The sequence below is a fragment of the Porites lutea genome, chromosome 13 (assembly GCF_958299795.1).
Source record: "Porites lutea chromosome 13, jaPorLute2.1, whole genome shotgun sequence".
Lineage (NCBI taxonomy): Eukaryota > Metazoa > Cnidaria > Anthozoa > Scleractinia > Poritidae > Porites > Porites lutea.
The window spans coordinates 5,108,070-5,128,972 of record NC_133213.1 but is presented as its reverse complement, the minus strand read 5'-3'; the positions used below and the strand labels follow the sequence as shown (position 1 = coordinate 5,128,972).

Sequence of the window (20,903 nt, the reverse complement as noted above, 5' to 3'; positions counted from 1 at the left end):
GGAAGGCTCAGCAGCCATTGAACTAAAGATGTGTTTTTCGCGGGGAATCTAGGAGTGGTGTCTTAAACTCAGACTGTTTGGACTCGCTTCGACTAAAGAGACGAACAATCCGAAACTGGGGAGTTGAGTGAGAATTGGAGCGAAAGTCCCTCTCTTCTTGGGCTAATTCTCAAGTCATTCTTTGGTATTCACTTTTTCATTTAACATATAAGTTATTATTTACATTTGTTAGTCTTCTTTTTGCACTTGTATCTATTCGTATATAGTATTTACTGGTAAATTCAATAAAATAAATGAAACAAGCTTCAATCAGTACTACTGATGCGAGCCGGTAAGACGTGCTGGACCTCACATTTTCACAGAAAAACCGCTCATTGGTGTGAGCTTTTGGATTTGTGACCAAAGGAAGCTTTAACTTGTTCGTTCTTCTCTTCATTTTTTTCTTTCGTTTTGTTTTGTCCCACCAGAATGTTTTACAAATGACCTGCTGATTGAAAAAATATTATTTGCAGCTTTGACTAGCAAACCTACACGGCATTCACAAAGCCGTAGAAGAAGACCACTCATATTTTTTCGTTGAATTTATAACTGCAATATTGTTGTGATATTTGGCATAAATACGACATCAAGAGGTATTTAGAAATTGTTATACAGTTGTACATAATTTCATGAGCAGTTCGGCGAGTAAACTTTAAGACAATTTTACGACAAACTTTAAGACAAGTGGTATTTATGCCAAATATCATATGCCACGTACGATGAATAATCGTTACTGACCACATTTACCAGTTCCAACCTATCTGCAGACTATAGATAAGAAACAATAGAGATGCGCCAAGTACGATAATCGTTCCTGCCCATATCTACCTCTTCCAGCATGTCTGAAGGCTAAGAATAAGAAAGTATTGACATCACTGACAAGTGCCATTAATAAGCGCCCCTGACAATTTCCTTCAATTCAAACATGTCTGCAGGCTAACGATAAGAATGTATTGAGATATACCAAGTACGGTTAATAATAGTTTTTGACCATGCCTTTTAATTTAAACATGATTCCAGGATACGGATAACGACGTATTGGGATGTGCCAAGTACAGTCAATAATCTTTTTTGACAATCTCTGCCAAGTCCTGCACGTCTGCAGGCTAAGGAAAGAAAGTATTCAGATGTGCCAACTCCGATTAATAATCGTTTTAGACCATACCTACCAATTTCAACACGTATACATTGCCGATATTCTTTGTCTAAGCTAGCAGCGGTGGCGCAGGCTATATCATGTCTTTCAATTGATGAGCACCAACCATTTCAGTCTTGGTTCGACGTTATGTCAACGCAAGTTTCTTGGTGATTGCTCGTTAATATGGCTGTTTTGGGTTCTTTTCCCATAAATATTACCACCGCTGGATACAAATCAACTTAAATCCTGAATGTTCACTGAACAATTAAAGGAAAGGCCGTTACTACCGTGAAACCTGTTTACATTAACTGTAAAATAAGTTGCATGTGGTATACCTAATACTTATTTTGTTTTATGACTTTTTACGAGCCAAAAGAATAATAGTTAGAAAAAGTCCCATGGTTTACCATTTAACGTAAAGCTTAACTAAGTAAGACAAAGTATGCTGCAAAATCGTGGGAAGAAATTACATCAGGACCCTAGAAGAGGAAGTCTGCTTTCCTTTTTATCTTTTTAAACGATGACACAGGGTAATATAAAAAAGTTCCAGCTACAGGTAAATCAAGAATGATAGGTGTCTTAGTACAAAGACATAGAGAACAATATGTTGTTGTGTGGCACATTTCCTTTTTGGGTTTTTATGTTTTTTCATATAAAGTATTATTGAAAGTAATCTTGTATGAGAAAAAAGTAAATTTTGAAAGTATCCTTTTTCCTTTGATTTCATCTTTTTAGGATTATACAGCTGTTTTCACTTGACTGTCGTAAAACCAAAACCAAAGTAAATACACTAGCCAACCAAAGGGCGTAGTAAAACCAAAACCAAAACCAATCCCTTTCGACAGTCAAGTGAAAACCGCTCTAACCACCAAATCTAAATGTATGTAGAAGAAATAGAAATAGACCAAAATTATGTGAAATATCTCAAAAAACCCCACTTTCAATGTCTTAAAATTCTAACATGACTGCGAGCTTTAAGGGTCAAAATTACAAATTTGTCACGACTCCATTGTCTCGCAATTCCCAGAAGAGAACTGAGCACAAAGAAAACCAAACCAAATATAGAAAAATGACCAGAAACCCTTGGAGTCACGTCTGAATTTAAATATATCAAACGTGGGTATTAAATAGTATCCTACACGAACCAAAACAGTATGGTTTAACATGACCAAAGGTAGTTGTATAATCCCTTGTACTTGTTGCGAATAATTAATATTGTAGATACTGAACTAATTACCAGCTAAAAGCACTTTTAATTTAAGGGTTTTTATTCTTATTCAGTGTTTAAACTATAGTGAAATGTAAAAACAATTTGAACGTCAACTCGTTCTTTTCCTTTGCTAGTAAACTACTCTTAGCTATCTTTATTTGACAAGACCTATTTTTGGAATTACTCTAGAAGCACATAAAGCGAATAAAGAATGTTAAACTTTAAGTTTGCGTCGTTTTTAGTGTAAATTATATTTGAGTTTAACTGAGCTCGCCAAGCGACTAACAAACAGCCCAAGTGATGCAAGGCTTCGTAGCGGAGCCCGCTGGTTACAACAGAACTAAGTCAATTTGCAGGATATATGACAGTATTATTCTTGTACAGTAGAGCGACAAGCGGCGAAAAATATAACTGACTACAGTAAAATTCCGAAAATAAGCCCCTCCATGTATAAGCCCCTCCAAATATAAGTCCCCCAAACCGGTAACGCAAAAAACCATCCATTAAATCGCCCCTCCAAATAAAAGCCCCCCGGGGGCTTGTAGTACTTGGGATATTGCCCTCAAGTACAGAGTAGAACAAAGCAAAAACGGTAAATTTACTTCCAACTATAAGGCTAGCCCAATCCGTTTTGAAACGCAAATTTTCCTCCGTAGATAAGCCCCTCCGAATATAAGCCCCTCAAAAAATAAGCCCCTTAAAAAGGGCTTTTGAAACTGAAATATATGCCCCAGGGCTTATTTTCGGAATTTTGCGGTATGTAACCAGTGAGAGGAAGAAATTAATGATGGAATTGAATTTGGTCTTTAAATCTTTGAATGGTCCACGCAAAAACGCAACTTGCCACAAGCTCAATATTGTGCTATTCGATTCTTGCATTTGTTTTCGTTGTATCAAAGTAAAAGCGTAGGGTTCAATTGTTTGCATTTTGCGACCTCAAACATTTTAACGATAACCCACATTAACATACGGAGACGACCGACGAAACGAAGTGTATGACTGGGTATCGTCAACATCGAAATAATTACAACTGAGTGTTTTGATAACAGGCCATTTTTTGTGATTTTGTGGCGTTTATTGAGTATACAGTTCGATGATTTCCGCAAAAATTCTGAAAGCTCTCGCTCTGGTAAGTTTTCGAAACCCCTTTGCTCTTCAGTGACTTACTAGAAGCTCAATTATAGGAATTTTAGAAAGTTCTAGACTGTCTTCTTTTCAGTCTAATATCGAAAGGCATTGTTAACGCAAAGGAAAGAAACTTATGCTGTTGATAAAGACGACTGACCACATGTACTATCACACGCACGTATATGATTGTGGGTTTGTAGGTTACGTTTACATTAAATATAATGATGGTGGCTTTAAGGTTCACACGGAACTGGACGAATTTTCTACCGGCTGAAAATTCGTGCGTTTAGGATTTCCGTTCACACGGAATCACGAAAACCGTAGAAAAATTTTGACGCATGGCTCGTCAGTTCCCTGTGGACAGAACGAAAATATTGACTGGTTCCGTGTCCGCTCAAATAAAGTTTACAGCCAGTCGTCCGGCGTTGTGTAAACTTTAGCCTGCGAATAGCCCCGTCTCTTTTTCGTCTCTAGGGATTTTTCGCTAAAGACTCTCCTGAGAAACGTACCCAATGGCTAGAAGCGAGGAGAAACAGTTGTATTCGAAGGCTATTTGATCTTAGGAATTAGATTCAACCATCACGCAAGCTATGTTACAATATAAAATTGGATGCCTTTGTGCAATGGTGTATGACCTTGATAAATTCTTGCGGAAAGCCGAGATTAGCATTTTGGTTTTTGATAAAATGTGCAGATACGTGGAATTCTAATTCATTATAGTACACCCGGAAGTTCTTCTTACCCGCGGTTGCAAGGATGGTATAGGATCCGCCCGCAAGTTCAGTCGACTCCAGATGACTCGAACCTTCAAGGGAAATTGAAAAAAGGTTCGAGTTATCGGGAGTTCGAAGAAAATAGCCGAGAGTAACAGTTTTTACTGCACAGGGAACATTAGGATCACATTTAATTGTAGAACTGTCAAGTGAAAATCATAAGATATTTCTAGATTATAAATCAGAACGTAACGTAACAAAACATAGCCTAAATAGAGCATGCGTTTTACTGTTTTGAAAAGAACAGCTGCTTCACGTTAGCCTGTGACAAAAAAAATCAACATCAGCCTCCACTGGTAAACTATACTCCAACAACACGTCATTAGGAAAAATTAAATGTTTCGGACGCCAGTAGACGACTTTTTCCCCTACTTTTAAGGGCTCAAAACATGGTTCGAGTTAACGAGGGTAAAATTATATAGAAAATGACCTGAGGGGAAACGAAAATTGGTTCGAGTTAGCGGGAGTTCGAGTTATCGAGGGTTCGAATTACCGAGGGTAAAATTACAGTGAATGTATGACGGAAATCCAGGGGAAATCGAGTTTGGTTTGAGTTAGCACGAGGTTTCGAGTTGTCGAGGGTTCGAGTTATCGGGAGTCGACTGTATTTTTTTCGTATGGAAGGACACAAGATGCGTTATGCGTTAACGCAGATGTTTATTGCATTGCCATTCGGAACTTCAAATGTATAAGGCTGAATTCGAATCGTTATTCACCTGTGATGACCCGACTGATTACCAATAGACAACCAGAGACCCGCGACCAATTTAGTCAAACTCAAATTTGAGCCTAACGAAGCATAATTTTTTTTAGTACTACACGCCAATGAACGCGGAAGGCTCAGCAGCCATTGAACTAAAGATGTGTTTTTCGCGGGGAATCTAGGATTGGTGTCTTAAACTCAGACTGTTTGGACTCGCTTCGACTAAAGAGACGAATAATCCGAAACTGGGGAGTTGAGTGAGAATTGGAGCGAAAGTCCCTCTCTTCTTTGGCTAATTCTCAAGTCATTCTTTGTTATTCACTTTTTCATTTAATATATAAGTTATTATTTACATTTGTTAGTTTTCTTTTTGCACTTGTATCTATTCGTATATAGTATTTACTGGTAAATTCAATAAAATAAATGAAACAAGCTTCAATCAGTACTACTGATGCGAGTCGGTAAGACGTGCTGGACCTCACATTTTCACAGGAAAACCGCTCATTGGTGTGAGCTTTTGGATTTGTGACCAAAGGAGGCCACAGATCATTGAAACGATGAGTCCTTTTTTTTCGGAGTGAAAATTTTATGATTTTTTTCGAATTCCATTTTTAAAGCCTATTTTGAATGAAACAACCAGGTTTATTTGAGTTATTTTCCCCACAAAACGCAACCTTTGATTGCGATTTACAAAGGGGAAATTGCCTGATGACAACAATTCTCAGAATTTCCGGTACAAATAAGAGTGGTAGTCCCAAAAGAGAAGGGAAAAATATAATATTCCTCAAGATAGTCCTTGTGTTAACTGCTACCTGTACGACTTTTCGGTGCCTGGTATTTAGATATACTACATACTACAGGAATACTCGTTTCCGTCGTGGTTGGGACAATAGGGAGTTTACGCAACGAATACGGCGACGGCTACGAGAACGTCACTTAAAAAGTGTATTTACATTGTCTCAAACTTAATCGCGCTTATTCCATCTCTTTTCATTTGTAAAGTGTTGACAAATTTTTTTTGGAGTTGAATTCTAAGGGACTGCATCGAAGTTCAGGAAAAGAAAAAGAAAGCTGCTGTCTTTTGTTCCCGTCATAGACAGGGGTTGGAGGTGGGTGGAGGGAGCGTTGGGGTTGGTGAGTGTTAAGAGTGTTGGGGGAGACGTTGGGAACGATAAAGCCTCAAAGAAGCCCCTTGTTAGACTTGATTGCTAGATGCTACAGTGAGCTGACACAGACATACAAACTAATATAAAACAAACAAACAAACAAACAAGAAACAGACGCCCGGTATGTTTAAAAAGAATAATTCGTACCGCTGTAACTGAAGAAAAAAAATTAACAGTTAATTAATTAACAGTTTTGCTTTCTGAACTTTGTACCGTCCGCTTTCATTAATGTCCGCCTTCCGTGTTAGTCCAGTCAGCACTAAACTCTTAAATCCTTGACAGGAGAAACATCATTGTCTTTTTAACTCGTGGGGACGCGCGAGCGTACCACGAGTTATTGCAGGGACTAGACCGGACTAGCATATGCAAATTAGTCACTCGCTCACTCGTAGTAGACGGATATAGGGTCGAGGGTAGTCCGAATTCTATAGTGCGACGATCTATCGTTTCCGAAGAAGCACACGCTCGTCTGGAAGTTCGGTGTAATCAAATTCTTATGAGAATGTGCATGGTTCGTTGCTCAGACTCGGAGTTTTCTTTGTGGCAAATTTTCTACAGCACGGTTGGAGGTCTTACCAAATTTAAGACACGCAGGAGTCATTCAGATGAGTACGATGGTTAACTTCGGAATTGGATTGACGGAAAGATTAGCATTGGCTCTTCAACTTCGCAACATCACTGGGGATATACACTATATTTTTATAGTGCAATAAACAGCAAGAAAAGTATTGTGTTTCCAGAGAAAAGATAGTATGTTAAATATATCGATAAACAATCTGAATTTCTCTCATTTAATCCCACAATTTACTGTGGGAAAACCAGATTTGTTAACCATTTAGTAATTTTCTAAGCAACGTTTCCACGAGTTGACGATAGTCTTTCTTTGATTAACTTCTGGATTGCTTAAAAATAACATAAGACAAGTGCTTCAGCCCTGCTGCGCACGCTTTCAAGAGAGCAGTCTCATAATATTGTACTCCTGATATGCTCTGAAGCATATCAGGAGTGATATGGGTGTCAAGTACTCTGGCAGTGAAAGGGTTAATAACATTTTAACAGTAAGCTCGGACGTCAGCATAAAAGGGCGCCAGTATCATCTCGTCGGTCGGGCCCGGTTCTTTGAAACCACGACCTCCCGCTCGGCAGACCGGTGCTCTCCCAACTGGGCTAACCGGGCAGCGGTAAATAATAATTAAGGATAAAGAAACGATGAAGAGTTGACCGTAACGAGTACCATAAAATTGATTTATGAATTCAACCTTTGCAGGAGTCATTCAATTTGGCGTCGAGGCAGATCAGTCAAAGGAAAATCGTGTGACCGCTGAACATGAGAGGACACAGAGGCTTTTTACTGGAAGTACCATCCCACGCAGTGATGTTTTCTCCGCGGGCAGCTAATCCGACTTAATCCCATTTAATATGTCGCGCTCCTCGAAAGTGAGAAAATTTTCTTGTCGTGTATTAGATTTCAGATGCATTTTCTTAATCTTCATTTCGCGCCAGAATAAATTAGTTTGCGCGCAAAGGGCTCCTAAAAAACCACAAGGTTTGTCCCACCTCAAATCCACCTTCTGGAGATACGCCGGCTTGGTAGCTGGAATACATTGCCGAGGCGAAGATCTGGCATTTTTTCCTCCTCGTCGTATTTTCTTCACGGCAAATGTTTATATTTGTAGTGAGAATGCAGCGCATATCGGTGGATTTTACTTCATGCGGCTTGCTACTTCTGAAAGAAGAGTGCCGGATTTCATCGTTTTGTTCATGTTTGTTAGTGTTGGCAAATGTAAGGTAAATGAGCCGACCACTGTAAGGTAAGAATTGAAGTTTTAAATTTGTTACTCGGCGAAAAATCGTGGAATGGGAATTCGTGAAACTCGTGAGTATTACCTCTGTTACCTAATGTCATGCGATGACTCCTCGCTTTTTCGATGCGTAACACGGATACAAGCGATAAATTTCTTTCGCAAAGTGAAGTATAATTTACTTAACGAGACCATTTGACGAATATTTCTTGTTATATGCTTTATTCATATTTGCTTGGCTTATTCAGGCTACATGCCAGGAGTTTGATGACAATGTTTGTGTGCTATAATTATGCTGATAAGTTTTTGCACCTTTATATTGAAACTCATGAGCCAAACGTTTGTAAACTCTACCAAAACACTCTTCTATTATGGAGGAACTTTTAACGTCTTTCGGGGCCCTAATATGGTGTCAAATTTTTAGGGGAAACGAAGCTTGATTTTTGGCCAAACAGACTATAGCTTTTTTGTCTTTGAAGAGAGCGCGAGGCAAACGCCCGTGAGTACAGTGTAAGCCAGTGATTCTTTAGGTAGAGCTAACAAAGTTAACGTAGGCTGCACTTTAGGTGGCACACCCATGGGTGCAGTGTAACCCAGTGATTCTTTAGGTATAGCTAACAAACATAGGCTGCACTTTAGGTGGCACACCCATGGGTGCGGTGTAACCCAGTGATTCCTTAAGGTAGAGCTAACAAACATAGGCTGCACTTTAGGTGGCACACCCATGGGTGCAGTGTAACCCAGTGATTCTTTAGGTAAAGCTAACAAACATAGGCTGCACTTTAGGTGGCACACCCATGGGTGCAGTGTAACCAAGTGATTCTTTAGGTAGAGCTAACAAACATAGGCTGCATCTTAGGTGGCACACCCATGGGTGCAGTGTAACCAAGTGATTCTTTAGGTAAAGCTAACAAACATAGGCTGCACTTTAGGTGGCACACCCGTGGGTGCAGTGTAACCCAGTGATTCTTTAGGCAGAGCTTACAAACATAGACTATACAGGTGTACATCAGATGGCATCAAGTTTTCCAGTTAAAACTTTGTCATAAAGTGCTACACCATGGCACTTCGACTATTTCATTATCGCGCTTGTTTTGACGCACAATTGATAGTCAGGAGAAGTCGTATTGTCTAAAACCATAGCAAAAGACAAATTTACACACATCACAGCGTTAAGGTAAGGCAATACACGGCATTTCTTTCAGGTACATTTACATTTTATGTTAGGTTATAAGCGATTAAATCGCATGCAGCGACGAACAAAACGCGAAGCCGTCAGATATTCTAGAACCGTGTTATCTACAGTGCTGTGCATTATTATTGCTTAACTAACTAACTACGCGCTGATGGAAATAAGTTTCGGCCGCTTTAAATTTTGAAACAATTCACTGGTACTGTATAGTCATAATACTTATTGGAGCGGAAAGTTAGCACGCGAGCAGGGCGATTCTGCTGTGGTTTCTGTTATGTAGAAGATATTACGGCAATGAGGCTCCCGAGGTCCGTTCTGGAAATCACAACTACATATAGGATGAAATGCATTCTGCGTGCAGACGTCTCCTTTTCCAGGTTAGGTTAAATAAACCGTACCAACGGTTTATTTGACAAAGCTCCCGCGAGACGGTTTCTTGGTGATTTTATTAATTTTTCCGATCCATTTTTTTTTCAGCTCTATTTTCGCGGCTTTTGCGATACAAACTAAATTCATTTTTAGTTGTGATGGCATTACACTGCTTAATCATGACGGCTTTGGAAGAAACTGAATATATTGCGCTTGCGCTTCGCGATTTCGCAAAATCGCTGCCGGAATTAAAAAAAATTTTCTTCCAAAAAAGCGTTTTCACGCTTCTTTCTCTAGTCAATTATCTCATTTGTCTCGTTTTCTAAAGGTCCTTGAGAACAGAATAAGACAATATTTTATTACCGACAACCTAAAAACCTGATTTTTGACCAGATCGAAACAAAACTGACCTCTGAAATGGAAGAAGAAAAGCCTTTTATTTTTGCCGGCTTCGGCCCGCCGACGCGATCGTGTCTGTTTTGTTTTCATATGATGACATTTTCCTGACAGAAGGGTGTCGGGAGAAACACCTCGCGCTGATCATACGTGACAAAATCCGCCGCGCCTAAACTAATTAAGAAAAGTCTCCTCGAAAGCTCCATACAATTCCTTATAACAAAATTATAAGGAATTGTATGGAGCTCTCCGGGGTACTTACAGTGCAAGCCCTTTGTGTCCCCTCATGCTGTTCATTCCGAACTACCAGTGTATTCGGAAGAAGCTGCTACTGTGGACAGTAATGCCACTACGCTTAAAATGGAACCTGCGGATCCAAGATACGCCAACCTGACGAAAAGAAAGGCCAATAGAACCAAGAGTGATTCAGCAGGTTCATTCAAGACTCGTGGAAAACTTAGCCCAGGATTTCCCAATGGAGGCTTTGACGGGTAAGTAACCATTTTGTTCTACTGGACCCGTTGATTTCACTTGGAGAACTTTGTAAACCTTGTGGCTGGGCATAACGTGGTTGAAATCGGCGTTGTAACGATCACACAGAAAAACCTCCGATAACTAAATGGTAGATCGAACGAAATAAAGGGATATTCTTTTATTGCGAGAGGCATGTCGAGTACATTTTTAACACAATCTGCTTGCTATGGTTTAGGGTGGGGAAGCTCGCTTGATTATAAATCTGCTATAAATCTGGCCATTTTAAAGGTGCCTGATTGTACCGCATTCGTTTTATAATACGATCGTCAAGTCAACATAAAATGATCAGGTTAAATATCCCAGCCATTCTTGTTCTTCCATTTAACCTTCCACGCCAGTGGACCTCCCAGTGAGCCTTTTTTTACTAGCACTCGTTGTAGTAATTTTTTCTCTTTAAATCTTGATTCTTTCTTTTTTTTTTTCGATCAGGTCATCTAAGTGGTTGTCGGATTCTTTCGATAACGATGGAATGAATCGTGCCAGGAGTTTGGATGACGTCGCCATCGTGGATTATGAAATGTTTGAAGAACGCCCTTTTTTCAGATCATAGCGCAGGCAAAGGTGGAGACGGTTACAGGAGGATGAAAGAAACGAGCAGGGAGTCTGTAAACAAGCACCATGTGGCTATGGAAGAAAAGGTGTTATCTTTTATGTCGAAAAATGGAGACCAGAACATGGAAGTCCTGGAAAGTTGGTTTAATCCTGATGGAGGAGCCGAGGAACCCCGACAGAGCAAAGCTAAAAATGAACCAGTCTATTCAGAGGTCGGGGCCCAGATACCCAGGGATGAACCGGTATATTCCGAAGTGGGATCCCAAATACGTAAAGACGAATCCATTTATTCCGAAGTAGGATCTCAGATACCTAAGTAGGGAAAACGTAAGTTCACGCCTTTTTGGTTTGACCTGGAAAATACGAACGTTTTGAAGAAAACAACTTAAACAGATATCAGCTGCGTTAATGTAATCCTTCTTAGGATATAAATTAAACAAACTGACAACAGCCAGCTTGATTAAGAGACAATTAGAAAGCTTTTGGAAAAATAGAAAAAAAAAATTGTTAAGCACTGCCATTAGTACCATGAAGTCTTTTAATTGATGTAGGTAATGATGATGGAGAATTATCTCTGATATTTCAATCTTTGTCGTCATTTATTTTATGGACCGGTCGATTGGACGATATGCCCGAAAAAAAACGTCTCAAGCTAAAAAGGCACTATTTTTCAAAGCATGATTATCGTGTGCGGACTGTGTTGCGAACGTATTTTTACTCGGTCAGTAAAGTCTGCATGCGAGGCATTGCATTGCCGATATCCTTGTTTTAGGCACCCAGCGTTGGCGTAGGCTATATCATGTCTTTCAACTGATGAGCACCAACCATTCCAGTCTTGGTTCGACTTTATGTCAGGCAAGTTTCTTGATGATTGCTCGTTAATATTGCTGTTTTGGGTTCTTTTCCCATAGGTATTACCACCGCTGGATACAAATCAACTTAAATCCTGAATGTTTTCTGAATAATTAAAGGAAAGGCCGACACTACCATGAAGCCTGTTTACATGAACTGTTAAATAAGTTGCATGTGGTATACCCTCATACTTATTTTATTTTATGACTTTTTACGAGCCAAAAGAATAATAGTCAGTCCCATGATTAACCATTTTAACGTAAAGCTTAACTAATTAAGACAAAATACGTTGCAAAATCGTGGGAAGGAATTACATCAGGACCCTAGAAGAGAAAGTCTGCTTTCTTTTTTATCTTTTTAAACGATGACATAGGGTAGCATAAAATAGTTCCAGCTACAGGTTAATCAAGAGTGATAGGTGTCTTAGAACAAAGACACAGAGAACAATATGTTGTTGTGTTGCTCATTTGCTATTTGGGGTTTTTATATTTTTTCATTATTATATAGTATTTTTGAAAGTAATCTTGTATGAAAAAAGTAAATTTTGGAAGTATCCTTTTTCCTTTGATTTCATCTTTTTAGGATTATAACCACCAAATCAAAATGTATGTAGAAGAAATAGAAATATACAAAATTATGTGAGATATCTCAAAAAAGCCCACGTTCGATGTCTTAAAGCTCTAACATGACTCCGAGGCTTTAGGGTCAGAACTGCAAACGTTTCACGACTCCATTGTCTCGCAATTCCCAGAAGAGAATTGAGCTCAAAGGAAACCAAACCAAATATAGAAAAATGACTAGAAACCCTTGAAGTCATGTCTGAATTTAAATATATCGAACGTGGGCTATTAAATAGTCTACTACAAGAACCAAAACAGTAGGGTTTAACATATATGACCAAAGGTAGTTGTATAATCCCTTGTACTTGTTGCGAATAATTAAACTTGTAGATACTGAATTAATTGCCAGCTAAAAGCAATTTTAATTTAAGGGTTTTATTCTTATTGAGCGTTTAAACTATAGTGAAATGTAAAAACAATTTGAACGTCAGCTTAGTCTTTTTCTTTACTAGTAAACTACTCTTAAAGGGAATAAAGAATGTTAAACTTTAAGTTTACGTCGTTTTAAGTGTAAATTATATACGTATTTATCATGGGTTATGTAACCTTTTCTTTGGGGTGTTACATGGTATGCTGTTCTGTTGCTTCATTAGCGGTAGGCTATATATTTGAGTTGTTCTCATTTATATTCATTCGCGTCTTACGACCGTCCCTACGCCCTCAAAATTATGTCCGATGTTGAAGACGTTACTCCAGCGAGCACAGATTTTCCTGGCAGCGACGTTTTGCTGCCTTCGCTCCCTAAACAACCTTTGTCTCAACCTCTTGAAGCTTCAGTACCAATCCAGTCTTCAGAATCCAGTGATATAGCGTCCGCGTTCTCTCTATTTAAGGATTATTTCGACAAGAAGTTGGGCGCCTTGAAGCGCGATATTCAAGACGAGTCGTGCAGTAATACCGATTCTGTGGCCAAAAAGCTTAAAGAAGAATCCAAGATCACGTTTAGATTCGAAGGTAATAAGAAACAGTTTCAATTCAACTCCGACCTTGCAGAGAAGGTGAAGTCGGCGTCAGTTGCTCTCGGGAAGAGAAAATTAGACCTTGTTAAAACTCACCTGGAAAAACTAGACTCTGACATCAAGAAGCGCAACAAACTTATCAGACTGGCAGACAAGTCCGCCGCCGGTTGGGATTTGGTGAACGAGTATTTATCAGACGAGCTGGCTAGCGGGTCAGAGGACGAAAAGCGTATCCACCGTGCCGAGCAGAGGGCCCTTCGTAAACGCAACCAACGCCAACAGAAAGCGAAGCCATCCAAGCAAGGTTATTCACAACTCCAATCATCTACCGCAACCACCGCGTTTGCTGGCCAACATTCATCATCCTCCAGACCTATTTCTCGTACTTTTGGCGCTTTCAGCAAACCAAGATCAAGTGATATTTGTTTCGCCTGCGGCCAGCAAGGTCATTGGAGATCTCAGTGTCAAGTTAATCCTCAAGCCAGATCTTCAAGCTCGGGGCCGTCCTTTCCTAGTTCTTCTGGTCTTTCGGGCATTGGAGGTAAATAGGACCACAGAATTAAAAACTTGTTCTCCAAGGTTAGATATTAGCTTTACTCAATTTATTAGACATGTATCCTTCTTATTTGGAGTATTTCAGGGAAAGGGACTCTAGTTCATTAGTCGATTTCGATTATGATCGTAATCTATTTGAATTTGAACAGAATTCCGCATTGCCAGTACTTAAGGGTAGACTTAGGTCCTGTTTAAGTTATTGGCACACTATTGGTGCCAATAGTTTTGTCATCGATACTATTAAATTCGGTTATCGGATCCCATTCATTAGCACGCCTTGTCAGGCGCGTTTTTCTAACAATCAGTCAGCTCTTAATAATGCGTCTTTCGTGGAGTCGGCTATCGCTGAATTAGTCCACACTCACGCCGTCGTTGAGGTGCCCTTTATTCCACATGTCGTTAATCCGCTCTCTGTCTCGATACAGTCTTCAGGCAAGAAGAGGCTTATTCTGGACTTACGTCATGTCAATCATTTTATTTGGAAACAGAAGTTTAGGTGTGAAGATTGGAGAGTTTTATTATCATATGTTAATAAGGGCGATTACCTTTTCAGTTTCGATCTCAAGTCTGGATATCATCATATCGATATTTTTCCGGATCACCAAACTTTTCTGGGTTTCTCCTGGGTTTTTTCTGGTACCGTTCGGTATTTTTGTTTTGCATCACTTCCGTTCGGTCTAAGCTCAGCCCCATACGTCTTCACCAAGTGTCTCAGACCACTCGTTAAGTTTTGAAGGTCTAACGGGATTAAAATTGTTGTGTTCCTCGACGATGGGTGCGGAAAAGGGGATTCACTGCCTATGGCCAAGGAAAATTCATTGTTTGTGCAATCATCCTTAAGCAGTGCGGGGTTTGTTGCCAACTCCGCCAAATCACTATGGAACCCCACTCAGGTGCTTGTTTGGTTGGGTTTAAACTGGGACTTAGTTATCGGTACCATTTCTATTACCGATAGACGTATTTGCAAATTTATCGCTCTGATTGACAAATTTCTTCTATCCGCACCTTATGTTACGGCTCGGGATTGTGCCGTTATCGCAGGTCATGTTATGTCCATGTCGCCAGTTTTGGGTAACCTGACTCGTCTCAAAACCCGTTTTCTTTACAAGGTCATAGAATCCCGCCGTAGTTGGGATTCCCGTTTTAATATCGGGCTTCATAATGATTGCCTCTCTGAAATATTTTTCTGGAAAAACAATATCGTTAGTCTTAATACGAGACCTATTTTGCCTTATAATGCTCCCCTTTTGTTTAGCTATTCGGACGCTAGCAACGTCGCCTGCGGGGCTTTTGTTGTGGGCACTAATGAGGTGTCCCATCGTATGTGGACTGCTTGCGAAGCAGCTAAGAGCTCTACCTGGAGAGAACTTAAGGCTATACAATTTGCCTTAAGTGCGTTCAAAGCCTCGGTTCGGGGTAAGTGTGTAAAGTGGCATTCTGACAGCCAAGGGGCCGTTCGTGTTGTGGAGATAGGGAGTCCTAGTGCAGAATTGCATTCTATTGCGCTTGATATTTTCTATTTTTGTCGAACTTACAATATTACACTTATTTCCCAGTGGGTTCCCAGGGAACTTAATGCTTGTGCTGATGCGATTAGCCACATTGTAGACTTCGATGACTGGTATACAACCCCCGAGTTCTTCGCACACTTGGACCACCTTTGGGGCCCACATACAGTCGACAGGTTTGCGAATGCTGCCAACGCCCATCTTCCCAGATTCAATTCTAGGTTTCGCGTGCCCGGCACTGAAGCTGTTGACGCATTTTCAATCTCGTGGAATGGAGAGAATAATTGGCTAGTCCCTCCCGTCCACTGCATTACTAGGGCGGTTCAGCATCTCCTTGTATCCGGTGCGGTTGGTACTTTAGTCGTCCCTCATTGGCCGTCTAATGTGTTTTGGCCTTTCTTGTTCGCAAATGCTGTTCAATTCCAACCGTACGTCCTTGAGTACATTCATTTTCCCGACCCCTCAGGGATTTTTGCCCTTGGGTGTTACAAAGATTCACTCATTGGTTCAGACAGGTTTAACAGCGCGGTGCTGGCAGTCAGAATTGGCGCTAAGGGGCCTTAGTTTTTTCAAGCCGAGTGGCTTTATGTTGGCTCACGTGTTTTTTATTCCGCTCGTCGGTTCATTTGTCCTCGTTTCGCATGAAACTAGCTCGCCGAGTGGCTTGTTTACCGTCGTTTTTGAGTTGGCCCATTCGGCCTTAAATAGTTTTGCATCCGGTCAGAGGCATTACCAAGCGTCCATTTTTTTATTGCTGTATTGACTCCCAGTGCGTGTACTGAGGAATTTTGCCATATATTTTTGTTCTTATCCTCGTAGAAGTTCTCAAAGATGCCTTGCAGCCTAATTTTCAACAGGTTGAAGACGGGCGACTCCAGGCACTGGTTCAAGATCTCCCCGCAGTTCTTCTTAAATCCAAAGCCGACAGTACCGCGAGGAAGTACGAAAAGGGCTTCAATACGTGGAGAAAATGGGCTTCTCAGTTTAAAGAAATTGTTATATTTCCCGCTTCTAGTGTGCACGTTTCATTGTTCTTTCTTAGCTTGATTCAAGAATCTGCTTCTTGCAGTACTATTGACGAAGTCCATTATGGGCTCAAGTGGGTGCATGATTTGGCAGGTCTACCCGACCCCTGTAATTCCTCGTTAGTTTTACCTTTAATAGAATCTGCTAAGAGGCTTCTCAGTATCCCTGTTAAAAAGAAAGAGCCTGTGACCCCCGAGGCTATTCAGCTTTTATTTTCTAAGTATGGATCGTCTTCAGCTAGTTTGTCTGATTTACGAGTGCTTACTTTGTGCGTTTTAGGTTATGCAGGGTTTTTTCGCTTTAACGAGTTGGTTCAGTTACGCAGGTGTGATTTTCAGTTTGAAGATTCTTTTATGAGAATCTTTGTTCATCGAAGTAAGACTGACGTTTACAGGGATGGGGCTTGGGTTGTTATCGCTAAAACTTTCAAGCATACATGTTCTTATTTATTAGTTCAACGATATTTTGTGGTCGCTTCTTTTTCAGCAGACAGCGAAGAGTTCATTTTTCGCCCTCTTGTTTTTCTTCGCAGTACCGGAGCTTATAAATTGCGCGGGTCTGTTCCTTTGTCTTATACTAGAGCGCGGGAGATAGTGCTTAGCGCTTTCGATTCCATCGGCCTTCCCAAGCAAGACTACGGTCTCCATAGCCTTAGGGCCGGAGGCGCCTCCGCTGCTGCTAATGCTCGAGTGCCTGACAGATTGTTTAAAAGACACGGCCGTTGGAAATCAGACAAGGCAAAAGACGGTTACATTAAGGATAGTGTTCATTCATTGTTGTCGGTTTCATTATCACTGGGTATTTAATTTTCCGTATTTCCCGTTCTTTTAGTTCGCACACGGCTCGTGTTGACACACCCCAATTGAGGTTGCTTGTTACATGATAAATGTTTTATATTCGTTTGAGCGGGGTAGCGAATTAGAATATAAATGTATTTATCATGGGTTATGTAACCTTTTCTTTGGGGTGTTACATGGTATGCTGTTCTGTTGCTTCATTAGCGGTAGGCTATATATTTGAGTTGTTCTCATTTATATTCATTCGCGTCTTACGACCGTCCCTACGCCCTCAAAATTAAATACCCAGTGACCAGGGGTTTCTCTTAGACGTAGTTTTTTTGCATGCTGCTATATGAAAAGTTTAGCACGTTTTGTATGAATCATTGTTATACAAGCATAGTTTAGATCATTTTGTTGGGTTGTTTTCCTTGCTGTAATTTTTTACATTTCCGAGTTTTCATTCTGTTTGTTGTGTTATTTCCATCCATTCTGTTGATAAAGGCATAATAAAGAGGGTCGCACACGGCTCGTGTTGACACACCCCAATTGAGGTTGCTTGTTACATGATAAATGTTTTATATTCGTTTGAGCGGGGTAGCGAATTAGAATATAATTGAGTTTAACTGAGTTCGCCAAGCGACTAACAAACAGCCCAAATGATGCAATGCGTCGTAGCGGAGCCCGCTGGTTACAACAGAACTAAGTCAGTTTGCAGGATAAATGACAGTATTATTTCTGTACAGTAGAGCGACAAACGGCAAAAAATATAACTGACTACCGTAAAAGTCCGAAAATAAGTCCCTCCATGTATAAGCCCCTCCAAATATAAGCCCCGCAAGCGGGTAACGCAAAAAACCCTCCGTTAAATCGCCCCTCTCAAATATAAGCCCCCCGGGGGCTTGTACTTGGAAAATTGCCCTTAAGTACAAAGTAAAACAAAGCAAAAACGGTAAATTTACTTTCAACTATAAGGCTAGCCCAATCGATTTTGAAACGCAAATTTCCCTCCGTAGATAAGCCCCTCCAAATATAAGCCCCCTCCAAAAATAAGCCCCTGAAATAGGGCCTTTGAAAAATATATGCCCCGGGGCTTATTTTCGGAATTTTACGTTATGTAACCAGTGAGAGCTAGGAGGAAATTAATGATGGAATTGAATTTGGCCTTTAAATCTTTGAATGGTCCACGCAAAAACGCAACTTGCCACAAGCTCAATATTGTGCTATTCGATTCTTGCATTAGTTTTCGTTGACTCAAAGTAAAAGGGGTTCAATCGCTTGCATTTTGCGACCTCGAACATTTTAAAGATAACCCACATTAACATACGGAGACGACCGACGAAACGGAGTGTATGACTGGGTATCGTCAACATCGAAATAGTTACAACTGGGTGTTTTGATAACAGGCCATCTTCTGTGATTTTGTGGCGTTTATTGAGTCAGCTCTAGAGTTCGATGATTTCCGCAAAAATTCTGAAAGCTCTCGCTCTGGTAAGTTTTCGAAACGCCTTACTAGAAGCTCAATTATAGGAATTTTAGAAAGTTCTAGACTGTCTTCTTTTCAGTCTAATGTCGAAAGGCATTGTTAACGCAAAAGAAAGAATTTGTGCTGTTGATAAAAGACGACTGACCACATGTACTATCACACGCACGTACAGGCGTATGTCGGGATTAAATATAATGATTGTGGGTTTATGGGTTACGTTTACATTAAATATAATGATGGTGGCTTTAAGGTTAAGTTTACATGGAACCGGACGAATTTTCGACCGGCTGAAAATTCGTGCGTTTAGGATTTCCGTTCACACGGAATCACGAAAACCGTAGAAAAATTTTGACGCATGGCTTGTTAGTTCCCTGTGGAGAGAACGAAAATGTTGACCTGTTCCGTGTCCGCTCAAATAAAATTTACAGCCAGTCGTCCGGTGTTGTGTGACATTTAGCCTGCGAATAGCCCCGTCTCTTTTTCGTCGCTAGGGACTTTTCGCTAGAGACTCTCCTGAGAAACGTACCTAGTGGTTAGGAGCGAAGAGAAACGGCTGTATTCGAAGGCCATTTGATCTTAGGAATTAGATTCAACCAGCACGCGAGCTATGTTACAATATAAAATTGGATGCCTCTGTGCAGTGGTGTTATGACCCTGATAAATTCTTGCGGAAAGCCGAGATTAGCATTTTGGTTTTTGATAAAATGTGCAGATACGTGGAATTCTAATTCATTATACTACACCCGGAAGTTCTTCTTACCCGCGGTTGCAAGGATGGTATAGGATCCGCCCGCAAGTTCAGTCGACTCCAGATAACTCGAACCTTCAAGGGAAATTGAAAAAAGGTTCGAGTTATCGGGAGTTCGAAGGAATTAGCCGACAGTAACGTAAAAAACAGTTTTTACTGCACAGGGAACATTTGGATCACATTTAATTGTAGAACTGTCAAGTGAAAATTATAAGATATTTCTAGATTATAAATCAGAACGTAACGTAACAAAACATAGCCTAAATAGAGCATGCGTTTTACTGTTTTGAGAAGAACAGTTGCTTCACGTTAGCCTGTGACAAAAAAATCAACATCAGCCTCCACTGGTAAACTATACTCCAACAACACGTCATTAGGAAAAATTCAAAGTTTCGGACGCCAGTAGACGACCTTTTTCCCGACTTTTAAGGGCTCAAAACATGGTTCGAGTTAACGAGGGTAAAATTATATAGAAAATGACCTGAGGGGAAACGAAAATTGGTTCGAGTTAGCGGGAGTTCGAGTTACAGTCGAGGGTTCGAATTACCGAGGGTAAAATTACAGTAAATGTATGACGGAAATCCAGGGGAAATAGAGTTTGGTTCGAGTTAGCGCGAGGTTCGAGTTAGCGAGGGTTCGAGTTATCAGGAGTCGATTGCATTTTTTTTCGTGTGGAAGGACACAAGATGCGTTATGCGTTAACGCAGATGGATTATTGCCATTCGGAGGTTCAAATGTATAAGGCTGAATTCGAATCGTTCTTCACCTGTGATGACCCGACTGATTACCAATAGACAACCAGAGACCCTATATTTTTATAGTGCAATAAACAGCAAGAAAAGTATTGTGTTTCCAGAGAAAAGATAGTATGTTAAATATATCGATAAACAATCTGAATTTCTCTCATTTAATCCCACAATTTACTGTGGGAAAACCAGATTTGTTAACCATTTAGTAATTTTCTAAACAACGTTTCCACGAGTTGACGATAGTCTTTCTTTGATTAACTTCTGGATTGCTTAAAAATAACATAAGACAAGTGCTTCAGCCCTGCTGCGCACGCTTTCAAGAGAGCAGTCTCATAATATTGTACTCCTGATATGCTCTGAAGACGTCAATTGTGACGTCACTAAGGAGCACAAAATGGGTGTAAGAGTGTTACAAACCATAACTAGTATAAACAAATAATAGCATGATTTGTACGTGATATTTGCCATAAATACCACTCGTAATGTTTCAAAATTGTCTCAAATTCCATTCGCCTAACGGCTCGTGAAATTACGTAGAACAATTTCGAAATATCACTTGTGGTATTTCTGCCAAATATCACTACAAATCATGCTATTACATATACAAATACATATACAGATA

General features: G+C 40.2%; 1 protein-coding gene across 1 annotated transcript; it reads left to right on the top strand.

Annotated features, from left to right (window-relative positions):
• The first annotated feature begins 13,682 nt into the window (after positions 1-13,682).
• LOC140923639 (integrase/recombinase xerD homolog) lies at positions 13,683-17,328 on the top strand. The gene is made up of 2 exons (XM_073373712.1): positions 13,683-15,404; positions 16,316-17,328. Exons 1-2 carry the CDS (start codon positions 14,789-14,791, stop codon positions 17,326-17,328), a joined length of 1,629 nt encoding a protein of 542 aa, XP_073229813.1. The 5' UTR covers positions 13,683-14,788.
• Positions 17,329-20,903: the final 3,575 nt, after the last annotated feature.